At 52.0% G+C, this 15,858-nt stretch overlaps 1 protein-coding gene across 1 annotated transcript in view; it reads left to right on the top strand.

Annotated features, from left to right (window-relative positions):
• LOC128903419 (scavenger receptor cysteine-rich type 1 protein M160-like) overlaps positions 1-15,858 on the top strand; it is a 903,222-nt gene that overhangs the window by 130,318 nt on the left and 757,046 nt on the right. Inside the window, 1 exon segment of the mRNA XM_054187429.1 lies at positions 8,372-8,397. Within this exon segment, the coding sequence (XP_054043404.1) occupies positions 8,372-8,397 (26 nt within the window).

Consider the following 15,858-nt stretch of genomic DNA (forward strand, 5'->3'; position numbering starts at 1 on the left):
ATCGAAGTAGGTTGTCCGTCCCACTTCCTCATGTCCTCTCCGTGGTCCCGCAGGTAGAACCACAGGGTGCCTCGTGGTGTGTACCCTCTGTACTCTCTCTCTTGAGTGGGGAAATGCCTGCTTCTAATAGCTGAGATGCTGGCCCGTGCAGGTGGGGAGTAGGACATATTCTCTTCAAGTTGCTGGACCTTCCGCGACAGTTTCTCCACAGCTGAGACAAGGGGGGAAGAGAGACTTTCTTCATATCGCCGGAGCCGGCCAGCTACCTCATCCACCGTTGGTCCCTCTTCACCTTTCCATTCCATTACTGCCAGGGAGTTGGCATATGACGATGGTGCGCTCCGTACAAACTTCCGCCACATGGGCCTTGTGCATCGCACCTCATCAGGGTCTGTGGGTAAGTCTGCATTGTCCAAGTCATAATAAATCATCTCCTGCACGGCTAATTCTCTCAGGTACTGGATACCTCTTTCCATGGTAGTCCACTTGCTTGGCTGACATACAACATCCTCGCTGAAGGGGTACCTCTCCCTCACGCCTAACAGGAGTCGTTTCCAGAGGCTGAGGGCTTGGGTCTTTTTCCCGATCGCCTTGTCAATGCCGCCTTCCCTAGACAGGGATCCCAGCTGCCTGGCCTCCCTACCCTCTAATTCCAGGCTACTGGCCCCATTATCCCAGCACCGGAGCAGCCAGGTGACAATGTGCTCGCCTGAAAGTCGGCTAAAATCTTTTCGCATATCCCACAGCTCACTCAAGGATAGGGATCGAGTAATTATCTCTGGTTCTGCCTCTTCCTCCTGCTCTCGTGATGGCCCTGGTTCATCATCATCTCTTACTAAGCGAACTGATTTCTTTGTGTACTTCTTCTTCTGTATGGGGGCAACTGATACTGGCATGGGTTGGTTCCCTGGTTCAGTGGCAGTGGCTACCACGGGGGTTGCAGTAGCCGCAGTGTCTGTCGCAAGGATTGCAGTAGTCGCAGTGTCCGTCGCAAGGATTGCAGCAGCCGCAGGGGCCGCCGCAGGGGCTGCAGCAGCCGCAGGGGCCGCCGCAGGTCTGGTTTCCATCTCTTCCCCTTGAGGGTGCTGCATAATTCTGAGCAGTGCCTGGTAGATACTGGCCAGGGCCCAGCACAGCGCGGTGAGTTGTGCCTCTCTAGAATAGCCACAGCATTTTCCCTTCAAATATTCTACCACTTTATCAGGGTCCTGTAATTGTTCAGGGGTAAAGTCCCAGACCATTGGAGGTGAGTAGTTCTCTAGGTACCTGCCCATGCTCTCCCACATGCCATGCCACCCCTGACTATCCAGCCTCGGAGCAGATCTCCGGGTGGTAGTCTTAAATAGTCGCTTAACCCTAAACAAGACCTGGAACGTATTCAGGAGACATAGCACTAGGAACACGCTAGTTTGAGTATCCCAAGGATATTCAAAATTCTCAAAAGCTGTCATACCTGACCCGAAGGAGAAAAGGGAGGCAAAAGGGCTGGGGAAATTATTAACAAATTCTGAGAGACGGTGTCCAATGTACGGACAGGACAGCAAAACCGCATAAACACCCCAAAACAGCCGTCTGAACAGTGATGTTATCATATCATAAACAGATATCGCACAGGACAGCAGAATGATAATCCTCATCCCTGTTCCAGACATGGTAAACAGCATCGCAGGGAGTACATAAGCCATATAGGAATTTATGTAACACAGCCATGAGAACAAACCAAGCAACATGATGACCAGTGACTACTTACCTAATAAAATAAATGCATACAAAAAAAAAAACCAAAACCGTTTTTTCCACGTTCTAGTTGGATTCTGTCGTTATCTCAACCCTTCGAGCCCCACGTTGGGCGCCAAAAAGGACTGCCGTGGTTTAGCCTCAGACGGCAACAAAGAACCACATGCCGCTCGCTCGTGCCTTCCAAACACAGGAAGGATCGTAAGAAAAGGCAAGACTCTTGGGTTGAGACAAAGGCAGTTTAATAGAACAGCAAAGGGAACAGGCAAACAACAACAACAACAACAACAACAACAACAACAACAACAACAACAACAACAACACGGATACGGGAATATACAAACGCGATTACGGAACCGCCGCTCCCTCGCCGCTCGCCACTCGCCGGCCGGACCCGGGCCGCCCCAGCCCGCTTTTAAGCAGCAACTTCCTGCCCCCTCCCCCGGCAACTCAGGGTGGGCGTGGCTCACATGGCATGGAATACCAGGAAAAGTTAACCCTATCCCCACCGGAACCAGGACAGATGGGCAGACATAGTGCTTAGAGATACGGTGTAGTGATGGCTTTTGTCAGAGGTAGGTTGATGGTTGGACTAGGTGATCTGAAAGGTCCCTCCCAACCAAGCCAATTCTATGATTCTATTAACGTTTCATTCCTTTTTCCGCTCTTTTTCCACTCTCAAGTTCTTCTCTTGGATCATCCTCATCTCCTCCCATACAAAAAGCCAACTCTTTTTCACCGTTTCCTTGTTGGTCCTTCCCTTGGTGTTTCTGAGATGGTGCCAGTGGCACTTTCCACTTTCCTCATGACGTCCATGACACTAGTAACCCCTTTTCTTACCTCTGCTGTCCTACAGCTGCTCAAGCTGTCTTGTTAGAGGAACAACGACTCAGCATGAGCCATCCGCACGTGCAATTTAAATGCTGATGTTCTGGAGCTTCAGTGCACAGGGACCTTGAGACACCTGGGGACGTGGCCAAGGGAAACCTCCTCAAGATTTTCAAGGAGAAAGGGCAAAGTGGGAGAGGACGAGGTGAGGAGTGAGTCTGAGGAGAGGGGCCTGGGCACTTTGAGGGATGCCATATGAGCCTCTGGTAAAGGCTCAGCACCATTAAGGCCATCTGCATATGGGGTGGTGTTAGAAGGACCATGGCCACCCAGACAAGGGGAGTTATTGTCCCCCTCGACTCAGCACTGGTGTGGCCACATCTGCCCTCATAGTGTCCCAGAATGGTTGGGGTTTGAAGGGACCTTGAAAGGTCATCTAGTCCAATCCCTGTTTTTTAGGGACATCTGCGATCAAGATGCTGAAAGCCCCGCCCTACCTGACCCTGAACACCGCCAACGATGGGGAATCCAGAACTTTTCTGGGCAACCTTTTCCAGTGTCTCACCACCCTCATTAGTGAAAAATTTCTTCCCTTATATCCAGTCTAAATCCACCCTCCTTCAGTGTAAAGCCATTGCCCCATGTCCTGAAATTACTGGCCCTGCTAAAATCTCTCTCTCTCTCTCTCTCTTATAAGCCTCCCTCATGCATTGAAAGGCTGAAAGAAAGTCTCCTTGGAGCTTTTTTGTTTCCAGGCTCAACAACTTCAACTCTCTCAGCTTTTCTTCCTAGGAGAGGTCTTCCGGCCCTCCAATGATTGTTGGTGATCCATCTCTTGACCCGCTCTAACAGGTTTAGGCGTGAGGCATGTGGTGAGGGTTTCAGCTTTGGTGTTAGTGTTCAGGGAAAGACTACAGATGACAGCTGCAGGTGAGGGATTAGGGTTAGAGTCCAGGCAAAGGCTTAGGGGGAGCTGCGTCGTGCCGAGTCTGAGGAGCAAGAGTGTGGAAGGCACTCAGCGTGTATGGGCCCTCGTGGTGAGCAGAGGGAAAGTTCACGTGGTGATGACCAAAAGCATCCCCATTTCAATAAGCTGGGGATTAGCACTGGGCCCCTTGGCTTGACAGGGCACATCCAGGGGGCTACAGCACACAGGATGTCTCTGCCTCCTTTCTTTGTCACCCTGAAATCACTGCCTCTGGTTCTCTGCTCTAACCAGCCCCCAGGGAGGCACGCTTCCATTTCCTGAAGCAGCTTCGTCACCCACAGCCCTCAGCAGACCCTGCTGAACCTCCAAGGCTCTTTATTCCTGACAGGGCCCTCCACACTGCGTGACTTTCCCCTGGGAGCTTGTAAACGTGAAGGAACTGTAATGAGTTTATTCTTGCATCTCAATTCACCGTATGGTTGCAAGGGGACTTTGAGGAGAGACTGTCTCCAAGGAAGAGTTTTGCTAGAGTTTGCTGGAGAAGAAAAGTTTTGTTTAAGAAGCACATAATGTAACATAGGCAGGGACATGACTAGAGACATGAGTTGGTGACAAGGCTCTGGGATGGAAATTTGGCCAAGAATAAGGCAAAGTTTACTTAATCTGCCATGCTCTCTCTTTAGCCAACTCACTAACTGTGCGTATATTTAGAATTTGCTATCAATCTCTCCAATGTATTTCTTTTATGTTGATGGTTTGAGGAAGGTGGAGCTTATTGGAGGCTTGGACTTGGCATATAGTGGAGGAAAGCATTGGGTTTCTTTAATTAATTGGTATCATTTTGTCCTTCTGGCTGTTCAAATTTAATAAGAATCCCTTGTCTATTTACAGCCAAGTCTGCGGGGGAATCGGGCAGGAATTGGTGCAAAGGAGCTGTGAACATTCAGCTGCAGACTCAGCGCACAAGTCTGATGTAGGAAAAGAATGCAAGTCCCAGGCAGCCCCAAGAGAAACGGTGGGGAGGAGGAGGTGGGGGGGAAACGTTGTCCATACAGTGGGGGACCTCGAGGAGACGGCAGTTGCTACCTCTCTGGTCCTCCTTAGGAGACACCTCTGGTTCAGTATCAGTTGGAGAAAGCTGCAAGCATTTCCTGTGGAAAAAGAAAAAGACTAATGAAAAGCCCTTTCCAAATGAAAAATTACCTTTTTATTAAGTGCTTCTTAAAACCTTCCACTTTAAGTAGACTCCTGAGACCTCTCCACTGAGCTGTACCAGGCTAGAAGCCCTGAAGAAAATCATGGCAGAGCTGTGGCTCCTTAGGGCTTTCTGCACTTTAACGAGCCCCATGGGGCATTTGCTGCTGAGCCCAGGAATGCCAGATACTGAGAGGAGCTTGAACAACCTGTGCAGGAATTCAAGTCCGAAGCAAACGCCAAAGTGTCTTGGAGCATTAATTGTCCCCACTGAGGGCCATGACAGACCAAGCCTCCCCATGGATTTGTTCGAGCAGGCAACTGGAGGCTGTGATTACAGGGAGGCAAAGGCACTGTGCAGGTGGAGCTGATGCTGAGTAAAGCCTTGATGTATTTTATCCCGCCAAGCAGCCAGCCCTGGGAAGGGAGATCCTGTCCCTCACACTGGCTCAGGGCTCCTCCCGGGGCAGTGAGGTGTGGGGTGTGCAATGCCGAGTGAAGGACAACGGCACCACACCTCCCGGCCTCCCTGGGGTGTGCGAGGAAGGACACAGTGAGGCCCCGGTTCCATGAGATTAAGGTGTCTCCTTTCAGGCCTTGGTAGCAAAGACAACAGCCACAGCCAAGGGGACAAAGACCTGCAGGCTGTGGACACCCAACCTCTTTCCTCCCCTTGCTCCCACTGGGGCATCTCCTCGCCTTTCCTGACAGCTCTTCTTCCTCCCTGCCTGTTCCTTGGAACACCCAGCATTGCGCTGATCCAGGCTCCCTCTGGGTGACCTCAGGAGTCACAGCACTGTCCTTCATGGGACATTTCTTTCTCCTCATGTCCAGTCTCGTTGTGAATGTGGATTTGGGATCCTGCCCAACTTTGAGGTGGCACCGATTTCAGATTTAGTTAACACGGGGTTAAGTCGTATGATTCTAACAATACTTCACCATTTGCCAGTTCTCAAAGTGATTTATCAAAATTTGCTATAACCAACACAGTGACATATTTAAAGATTCAAAAAAGGAAAGGTTCACCGGACACGTACGACAGTTTCCTGAATCAAATCAGACACTCGCAACCACAAGACTTACAACAGTTTCCTAAATCGAGTTGCACACACAGAAAGTCACTGAGGTGACCATCTCTGTGCAGGTAAGTCCGCACTGCGGAAGGGAATCATGGCAAAAAGGGCCAGCGAGGGGCTCCTTTGGGGGCTTTTTGAAGTGAGGAAAAGCGGCCAGCCTGTGCTGGAAACCGGCCTCTCGTGGGTGGTCTGCTGAGGAGGTGTGGGCAGAGCCAGCACCACGGGCGGCAGATCTAAAGGAGGCGTACTCGCTGGGACCACTTCCCCCCTCATAAAAGAAGCCTTTTGGGACCACAGCAACCTGGTCACTGCGCACTGAGTAAGCACGCAGCGCATGGGCATCACCCAGGGCGTCACCGGGGAGCACCACAACAAGGCGGTCATCACCCTCTCGGATGGAGTTTAGCTCTGGTCTCCACCCGGCAGAAGGTCGTGCTCTCAACCTTAGCCAGGATGGATGTGGGAACCCAGAGAGAGCTCCCACAGGAACATACAGCCATCCAGGTCACAGGCTGCAGGGGGTGCCAGAGCCTTTCACTGGTAACGCGGGGCAGCTGTAACAGCTGCTGTGTGCCTTGTGAACAGGTGAACCATCTGCTCAGCCTGGTGGCAGAGCTGTGAGAGGAAGTCAAAAGGTTAAGGAGCATTAGGGAGGCTGAGCAAGACACAGACTGGTGGAGCCAGGCTCTGCCCTCCTTGAAACAGAAGCAGGAGCACCTATCAGAAAGTCACCGGGATCCAGGGACCCCTGTATCCTGCCCTGTCAGGCAGAAGGCAGAAGCCTAAATGAAAAGAGTGAATGGAGGGAAATTCATGGTCGGGGCAGGAGGCGAACTCCCTCCTTGCCCACCTTGTCCCCCACCCCGGTACCTCTGAAGAACAGATATGAGGTTCTGGTTGAGGAAGGCCAGTCAAATGAGGATGTGGATGATGGGCAATCCACACCAGAGATGTCTCCACAGTCAGAATGGCGTACCGCCCGTATCACAACCACAACCCCAAGGAAGAAAAGAAGGGTTATGGTCGTTGGTGACTCCTTCCTGAGGAGAACAGAGGGTCCAATATGCCAGGTAGACCCTCCTCATAGAGAAGTCTGCTGTCTTCCTGGAGCCTGGGTGAAGGACATCACCAGGAAACTTCCTCGCTTGATACAGTCCTCAGCCTATTACCCATTACTGATCCTCCTTGTAGGTGGAGAGGAAGCTGCGACTCATAGACCAAGAGCAATCAAGGGGGACTTCAGGGCCTTGGGAAGGTTGGTGAGGGAATCTGGGACACGGGTTATTTTTTCCTCACTCCTTCCAGTTGCAGGCAGTGACATTGGAAGAAACAGACGGATCCAGTCTATTAATACATGGCTCCGTGGCTGGTGTCACCACCACAATTTCAATTTTGTTGACAATGGGATGGCCTACATGGCACCGGGCTTGCTGGCATCACCTGGGAGACACCTTTCTCAAAGGGGGAAGAGGGTCTTTGCTCAAGAGATTGTGGGGCTGATCGATGGGGCTTTAAACTAGTTGTGAAGGGGGAGGGGGATGATAATATCAGGCTTGTCTGTGACCAGCTGTAGGATAACACATCAGGGTTAGGGGGACAGGGCGCTAGTGAAGGCCTCCGACCTGTTGCCCGGGGGCATGCTGGGGACACTGCATCATAGTCAAAGTCTTACAGAGACGAGCCAGGGGCTTCTGAGGTAGTTGGAGTCAACAGGGAAACACCCATGAAACACCTCAAGGTGATCTCCTCTAAGAAAGTAACACAGGCAACAGCCCAGCTGAAGTGCCTCTACACAAACGCACGCAACATGGGTAACAAACAGGAGGAGCTGGAAACTACCATGCTGCTGGAAAGCTATGACCTAGTGGCCATTACTGAAACCTGGTGGGACGAATCCTATGGCTGGAGTGTGGCTATCAATGGCTACAAGCTGTTGAGGAAGGAGGGGCAGAGGTGTTGCCCTCTCTGTTCAGCAAGGGATAGAGTGTGAAGAGATGTCCCTAAAGAACAGCCAAGAGGAAGACAAAAGCTTATGGGTAGGCATTAGAGACCTGGTGGTTGGTGTCTACTACAGGCCGCCTGATCAAGGGGAACCTGCTGATGAAGCCTTCTTCCTGCAGCTACAGGAGGCATCGCGCTCGAAGGCTCTCCTCCTGCTGGGGGATTTCAACCACCCTGGCACCTGCTGGAAAAGTCACACGGTGAGCCGTAGACAATCCAGGAGGTTCCTGGAGTGCCTCGACAATAACTTCCTAAGACAGGAAATAGACAGCCCTGCCCGAGGGGATGCCATACTGGACCTGACAGTCACCAATGCGAGTGAGCTCATTGGAGATGTCAAGATTGGAGGCAGCCTGGTGTGCAGTGACCACGCACTGGTGGAGTTCACAGTGCTAAGGGATATGTGTCAGACAAGGGCGTAGTCAGGACCTTGAACTTTAGGAAAGCAAACCTCCGGATCGTCGTGGAGTTAGTCAATAGGACCCCCTGGGAAACGGTCCTCAGGGACAAGGGGGCAGAAGAGAGCTGGCAGATCTTCAAGGATGCTTTCCATAGAGCACAAGGGCTCTCGATCCCCAGGTGTCAGAAATCAAGCAAGAAAGGGAAGAGACCAGCATGGCTGAGTTGGGACCTGCTGGTCAAAGCAGAAAAGGAAGGTTAAAGAAAGCGTGCCCTCCCTGATGACTGAGAATGGCAAACTGGTAACAAGAGATGAGGAGAAGGGTGAGGATCTCAACAATTGTTTTTGCCTTAGTCTTCACTGGCAGCCTCTCTCCTCACACCTCCCAAGTTGAAGGACTTCAAGACGGGGACCTGGGGGACAAAGTCCCTCCCACTGTAAGTGAAGACAAAGTTTGTGACCACCTGAGGAACCTGAACATACACAAGTCCATGGGGCCTGATGCACCCCAGAGTCCTGAGGGAATTGGCTGATGTAGTTGCCAAGACACTCTTCATGATGTTGGAAAAGTCATGGCAGTGAGGTAAAGTCGGATTTGATGGGAGGACTGTTCGGTGGATAAGGAACTGGCTGAAGGGTTGCATCCAGAGGTGGTCATCCAGTGCTCAATGGCTCGATGTCCAGATGCAGAGGGGTAACAAGTGGTGTCCCTCGGGGATCCGTCTTGGGACCAGTGCTGTTTAATATCTTCATCAATGATTTAGACAGTGGGATCAAGTGCACCCTCAGCAAGTTTGCCGATGACACCAAGCTGAGTGGTGTGGTTGACACTCCAGAGGGACAGGATGTCATCCAGAGGGACCTGGGGTTGTTCAACAGCAAAAATTTCTATAGGTACACATAGGTAAGAAGAAGACTAGGGAAGGTGTGGGCCCCCTCCGAAAGGAAATGGGGGAGCTGGTGACAAGTGATATGGAGAAGGCCGAGGTTCTCAACGACTTCTTTTCCTCAGTCTTCACAGGCAAGGGCTCCAGCCACACTCCTGGAGTCACAGAAGACAATGGCAGGGGTTGGACAGAACTGCCCATCATAAGTGAAGATCAGGTTCATGACCATCTGATGAACCTGAGAGTGAACAAGTCCATGGGACCTGATGGGATACACCCACGGGTACTGAAGGAACTGGTGCATGAGGTTGCTAAACCGCTCTCTATTATATTCCAAAAGTCATGGCAGTCTGGTGAAGTCCCCACTGACTGGAAAAGGGGAAACATAATCCCCATTTTCAAAAAGGGAAAGAAGGAGGAGCCAGGGAACTCTAGGCCAGTCAGTCTCACCTCTGTGCCTGGTAAGATTATGGAGCAGATCCTCCTGGAGGCGCTGCTGAGGCAGAAGAATAATGAAGAGGTGGTTGGTATAATCAACATGGCTTCACCAAGGGAAAATCGTGCCTGACAAACCTGGTGGCCTTCTATGAGAAGGTCACAACATCAATAGACAAGGGGAGAGCAACTGACGTCATCTACCTGTACCTGAGCAAAGCTTTTGACACTGTCCCGCATGACATCCTGGTCTCCAAGCTGATAAAATATGGGCTTGATGGACTGACAATTCAGTGGATAAAGAACTGGCTTGACGGCTGCACCCAAGGAGTGGCTGTCAATGGGTCCATGTCCAAGTGGAGGCCAGTGACAAGTGGAGTCCCTCAAGGATCAGTACTGGGACCGGTCTTGTTTAACATCTTCGTCAGCGACATGGACAGTGGCGTAGAGTGCACCCTCAGCAAGTTTGCCGACAACACCAAGCTGTGTGGGGCGGCTGACAGGCTGGAGGGAAGGGATGCCATCCAGAGGGACCTTGACAGGCTGGAGAGGTGGGCCCATGCCAACCTCATGAAGTTCAACAAGACCAAGTGCAAGGCCCTCCATCTGGGTCGGGCCAATCCCAAGCACCGATATAGGCTGGGCAGTGACTGGCTTCAGAGCAGCCCTGAAGAAAAGGACTTGGGGGCGCTGGTAGATGAGAAGCTGCACATGAGCCATCAGCATGCACTAGCAGCCCAGAAAGCCAATCGTCTCCTGGGCTGCATCAGGAGAAGTGTGGCCAGCAGGTTGAGGGAGGTGATTCTCCCCCTCTACTCCACTCTCGTGAGACCCCACCTGGAGTACTGCATCCAGTTCTGGAGCCCCTACTACATGAGAGATATGGACGTGCTGGAACGCGTCCAGAGAAGGGCCACAAGGATGATCAGAGGGCTGGAGCACCTCTCCTATGAGGACAGACTGAGAGAGCTGGGGTTGTTCATTCTGGAGAAAAGAAGGCTCTGAGGAGACCTTCTAGTGGCCTACCAGTATCTTAAGGGGGCCTACAAGAAAGCTGGTAAGGGACTTTTTAGGATGTCGGGTAATGGTAGGACTAGAAGGAATGGATTAAAACTAGAGACGGGACTATTCAGACTGGACGTCAGGAAGAAGTTCTTTACCAGGAGGGTGGTAAGACACTGGAACGGGTTACCCAGAGAGGTGGTGGAAGCCCTGGATGGGGCTCTGAGCAACCTGATCTAGTGGGAGATGCCCCTGCCCGTGGCAAGGGGGTTGGAACTAGGTGATCTTTAAGTTCCCTTACAACCCTCAAAATTCCATCATTCTGTGATTCCATGATTCAGCGTGGAGAAGAGAAGGCTCCAGGGAGACCTGATAGCGGCCTTCCAGTACCCGAAGGGGGCCTACAAGAAAGCGGGGGAGGGGCTGTTTGCAAGGGCATGTAGCGATGAGGGGCAACGGTTTTAAACTAGAGCAGAGCGGGTTTAGATTAGACATGAGGAAGAAGTTCTTTACCAGGAGGGTGGTGAGACACTGGCCCAGGTTGCCCAGAGAGGTGGTGGAGGCCCCATCCCTGGAGACATCAAAGGCCAGGCTTGATGAGGCTCTGAGCAACCTCATCTAGTTGAAGATGTCCCTGCTGACTGCAGGGGGGTTGCACTAGATGGCCTTTAGAGGTCCCTTCCAACCCAACACATTCTATGATTCTAAACAGACATAAAAGTTAACCGATATAGCTAAGATATATCCCTTTTTGCAAAAAGTAGTGCATTATTGGTACCAAATGATCTTTGAAACCTCAAAAGCAGGTGTTTCTATACATCTCCACAACTGTGTAGAAAAACTTCTTTAGCTGCCATTGTAGACTTCTAAAGTTAGAAGTGAATCTCACCCTGGGAGTCTAGAGTAAAACTGAAGGTCAACTGAAAATGTTGTATTAAACCAAAGTCGGCGGCACTCAATACAGCAAAGGGAAAATGTAAAGACCTCAGATTCAAATTCACAGTCTCTATGAGAGCTAGCACTACGTGAACATTTAGTTTTACAGATATCTGGAAAAATACACAAAAATAAAAGGGCATTAAAAAAGCAGCAGGAAAGACCTGATGAGAATTAGCAGAGACACACAGTAGTAGTCTCTCCGGTTTAGCTAACCAATGGGGAAATCAGAGGAAATGGGAGTAGAGAAAAAAATTCAAGCTAAGCCAACTAGAAGGTTTTTAGGAATTCTTAAGACATTGAGAAGCCTAAACAAAAGCGCCACATTCAGTTGGAGAAATTGACAGGAAGGGAAGTAAGAGAAAAGCAGAGGTTTCCATAACCTCAGACAGGATTGCCACATCCCACAGAAGTGTCTGCGTGACTGGAAAAGTAAGGCTGCTGGAAGAGTGCGTGCATATTGTAGGGAGGACACTGCATTAGGAGGAGCGTGGGTCACCCACACCAGGGGAGCTGTCATCTCACTCCACTGAAACCTGGAGTGGCCACCTCGGGGCTCGTGTGCCCCTCACTGGGGCTTCCTGTTCTAGACAAGTGGGGAGGAATGGAGAGTGTCCAGAGAAGCTCTGCCAATATGGGATTCATGGCCTCAAGCACACGCCCCGTGAGGGGAGGTTGAGGGTCCTGGTCTCCTTCAGCCTGGTGAAGTGGGGGCTCAGAGCATCACAGTCATAACCTGTAACTGCTTGAAGGGTGGTTTCAGAGATGCCAGAGCTTTTCTTCATGGTGGAAAAAAAAGCAGGAGAAAGGAAGGATGCCACAAAGTTTGGATTGGGAGGTTGAGACCAGAAATGACCAGAAGAAACTGTCACCCCGAGGGCAGTGCTGTGGTACAAGAGGACACCCAGGGGGAGGCTGGACCAGCCCATGGCTTTGTCTTTCCAGGAACAGCCAGGGAGGATGGAGAGATATCAGTAAGGGTAGTGAGATACTGGGGTGAAATCAAAAAGACAATTGGGTGCCTTCAAAGAAAGAGGTGTAGGTATGGGACACTGAAGGAGCAACACCTTCAGGTTTGCTCAGCATCAGAGCCACCTTTAATTTCCCTTTACCTACCTGTCATTATTGCCTCCAGTTTTGTGCTCTAACAAGCCCCTGGGGAGGCTTTGTTGGTAATGGTCCTCAGTGGGACCCATTAACACTCCAAGAAACCTTGGAGTTTACATCTGAGTTTGTCTTCTTGAGAGGTTTCTTCAACTTCCTCTCAGTGTCTGAGGTTCAGGGACTCCACCCCAAACCCACCCGAGGGGTCATTAAAATGCCTTGGGCTGCTCCTCTGGTGCTGAGCTGGGCCGGGCTCTTGGGACAAAGGAAGCTGATGTGAAGCAGGCAGCAGGGCTGAAGGCACTGCCTGCAGGCACCGAGGATGGGACCATCAATGCAGAGAGAGCGTGAAGGCAGTCGTGATGGGGAGGAGAGCTGAGAGCTCACTGTGGGAGAAAGCTTCCCAGCCCTCTGCACGGTGAGTGTGAGGCTGCAGGGCAATGCCGCTGCCCATCCTGAAGGGTTCTCATAAAGCTGTCGTAGCCCACAGCCTGTGGGATCTTTCTCTGGTGTAGAGGAGGAGAAGGGTGTGCTGCAGAGCAGGGCTTCCCTGCAGCACCGTCAGAGGGACAGGACACGGTGGCTGCCTTCTCCTGGGGATGGCTGCAGGGGCATGAAGGTGGGTGTGCAGCCAGGGGTGCCCAGGGCTGTCCTTCAGAGCAGGGTCCCGGTGCTTCAGAGGAACTCTGCCTCCTGTCAGTGCCAACTCTAACCCTGCCCAGTGAGCTTCTGCCCTCAAGGATGTGGGATCCAGGGCAGCAGCTGCCTCATCTGTGGCCATAGCTGCAGCAGAAGGGACTGTCCTGAGCACCCTCTGTCCTTCCCAGGCCATGTCTCCCTTTGCAGAAGCATCGGGGCATTTCTCCTTGCTTCTCCACCTGTCCCTGCTGCTGCTGCTGCTGTTGCTCTTGTTTTCAGTCTCTCTGGGGTGGGGGCTTCATCAGCAGCTCAGCCACTGACCCTGCAGGTCCTGCCATGCAGATGTGTCCCTGGTACCCAAGGCCTCTTCTAACCTCTGGGTCTCTAGGCAATGCAGTCCATGGGGTGAGGATAACGTTAACTCTTCACAAAGGGCACCCCATCTTCTGGGCATCCAAAGCTGACAGCTCTTCCCTGGGGATGGAGTTTGGAGATCTGCACTTTGGAACTGGACTCCTCTGCTCTCCATGGGATCATCCTCCAGACCAAAGTGGGGCTGGCAAAAAGCAGCTGAGAGCAGGACGGATGGAGAGACCAGCTCTCCTCCTTCTGCACTAAGGCTCTGTCCTATTGCCTCCCAGGACTCTCACAATAGCACTTGTAGGGTAGCAGAAATGCCAGGGATTTCTACCTTCAAACATGACTCCTCAAGTGGGCCAGGGGTAACAGGAGCAAAATAAACAAAACAACCCCCCCAGCTGTGTTCTGCAGCCAGGGGACCTGGGAGTGACAGTGGTCAAAAGCTCTTTTATATCATAGTGAGATTTAACCTGCGATCACTCCTGGTTCCCATCTGCTTGGACGTTACTGTGACAAATGCAACAGGTTCTGCTCAGAGGTGTTTGTCCTCACTCTTCACTGCTGTTTCCTTCTTGGACAGGCCCCCATGTGCAGAGGGATCTGATGTCCAACAACAGCTCCATCACCCACTTCCTCCTCCTGGCATTCACAGACACGCGGGAGCTGCAGCTCTTGCACTTCTGGCTCTTCCTGGGCATCTACCTGGCTGCCCTCCTGGGCAATGGCCTCATCATCACTGCCGTAGCCTGTGACCACTGCCTCCACACCCCCAGGTACTTTTTCCTCCTCAACCTCGCCCTCCTCGACCTGGGTGCCATCTCCACCACTCTGCCCAAAGCCATGGCCAACTCCCTCTGGGACACCAGGGCCATCTCTTACTCTGGATGTGCTGCCCAGGTCTTCTTCTTTGCCTTCTTTATCTTAGCAGAGTTTTATCTTCTGACAGTCATGGCCTATGACCGCTATGTTGCCATCTGCAAACCCCTGCACTATGGGTCCCTCCTGGGCAGCAGAGCTTGTGTCCACATGGCAGCAGCTGCCTGGGGCAGTGGCTTTCTCAGTGCTCTGCTGCACACAGCCAATACATTTTCAATACCTCTCTGCCAAGGCAATGCCCTAGACCAGTTCTTCTGTGAAATCCCCCAGATCCTCAAGCTCTCCTGCTCACAATCAGACTACCTCAGAGAAATTGGGCTTCTTTCTTTTAGTATCTTTTTTTCTTTTGTGTGTTTTGTTTTCATTGTGGTGTCCTATGTGCAGATCTTCAGGGCTGTGCTGAGGATCCCCTCACAGCAGGGACAGCACAAAGCCTTTTCCACGTGCCTCCCTCACCTGGCCGTGGTCTCACAGTTTATCAGTACTTCAATTTTTTCTTACCTGAAGCCCCCCTCCATCACCTCCCCCATTCTAGACCTAGTGCTGTCAATTCTGTACTCGGTGGTGCCTCCAGCAGTGAACCCCCTCATCTACAGCATGAGGAACCAGGAGCTCAAGGATGCCCTGAGGAAACTGATTGGACATTTTTTCATCAGCCATAGACTGTGTACCTTATTCTGGAAATGATTCCCTGTAACTTTGTGACAAGCATTCACTATTCCTCCCCTCCTCCTTAACTTTTCACCTCTCGCCTGTGACACAAAATATTTCTGTAAATAAAGACTCAGGCTCTCGTTTTGTTTAAAAAAAATAAATGAACCAGCTAACACTTCTTTTTCTGAGACCCATCAGCAGCAGGGCTGAATAAACGGGAGATGAGAAGACCTTTCTGGCTGCAGCAGCCTGGGGCAGGCTGTCCCAGTGCCACTCTGTCACTGGGGCGGCAGGAGCTGCCTGAGGGTCCCCAGGGCCAGGGCTCTTGTACTGGGCTGGGGAGAGGGGATGGCACAGAGGGGCTGCAGACCCCTCAGAACATCCTGGGGAGGAGGACACAGGGGCCCACTGACTGCCTTTGCCTTGTGCCCAAATGCCCCCCGTCTCTGGGGCTGACCCTCCTCTGCCCCCCAGCAGCTGCGGTGCCCTTCAGAGGGGCTGTGGCTGTGGAGTGAGTGCCCAGAGCTCTGCAGCACCCTGGGGCAGGCTCTGCTGTTGGGCCAGCGCAGACTGGGCTGGGATGGAGAGAGGGCAGGGGAGGTGGCAGAGCTTGGAGGGAGCTGGGCTGGGCTGGAAAGTGCCCAGGAGGAAAAATCCTCGGAGTACAGCTTGTACCGTGTGACCATGCGGGGTGAGGACTCACACCAGAGTGTTTGTGGTGCAGGGCCAGGGCTTGTGGAATTGGTGTCCGTCTCCAGGGTTTGGTAGTGGTGGGGCTGAAGGCATGGGCCTCTGTGAGAA

The sequence above is a fragment of the Rissa tridactyla genome, unplaced genomic scaffold, assembly GCF_028500815.1.
Source record: "Rissa tridactyla isolate bRisTri1 unplaced genomic scaffold, bRisTri1.patW.cur.20221130 scaffold_33, whole genome shotgun sequence".
In the NCBI taxonomy this organism is placed as follows: domain Eukaryota; kingdom Metazoa; phylum Chordata; class Aves; order Charadriiformes; family Laridae; genus Rissa; species Rissa tridactyla.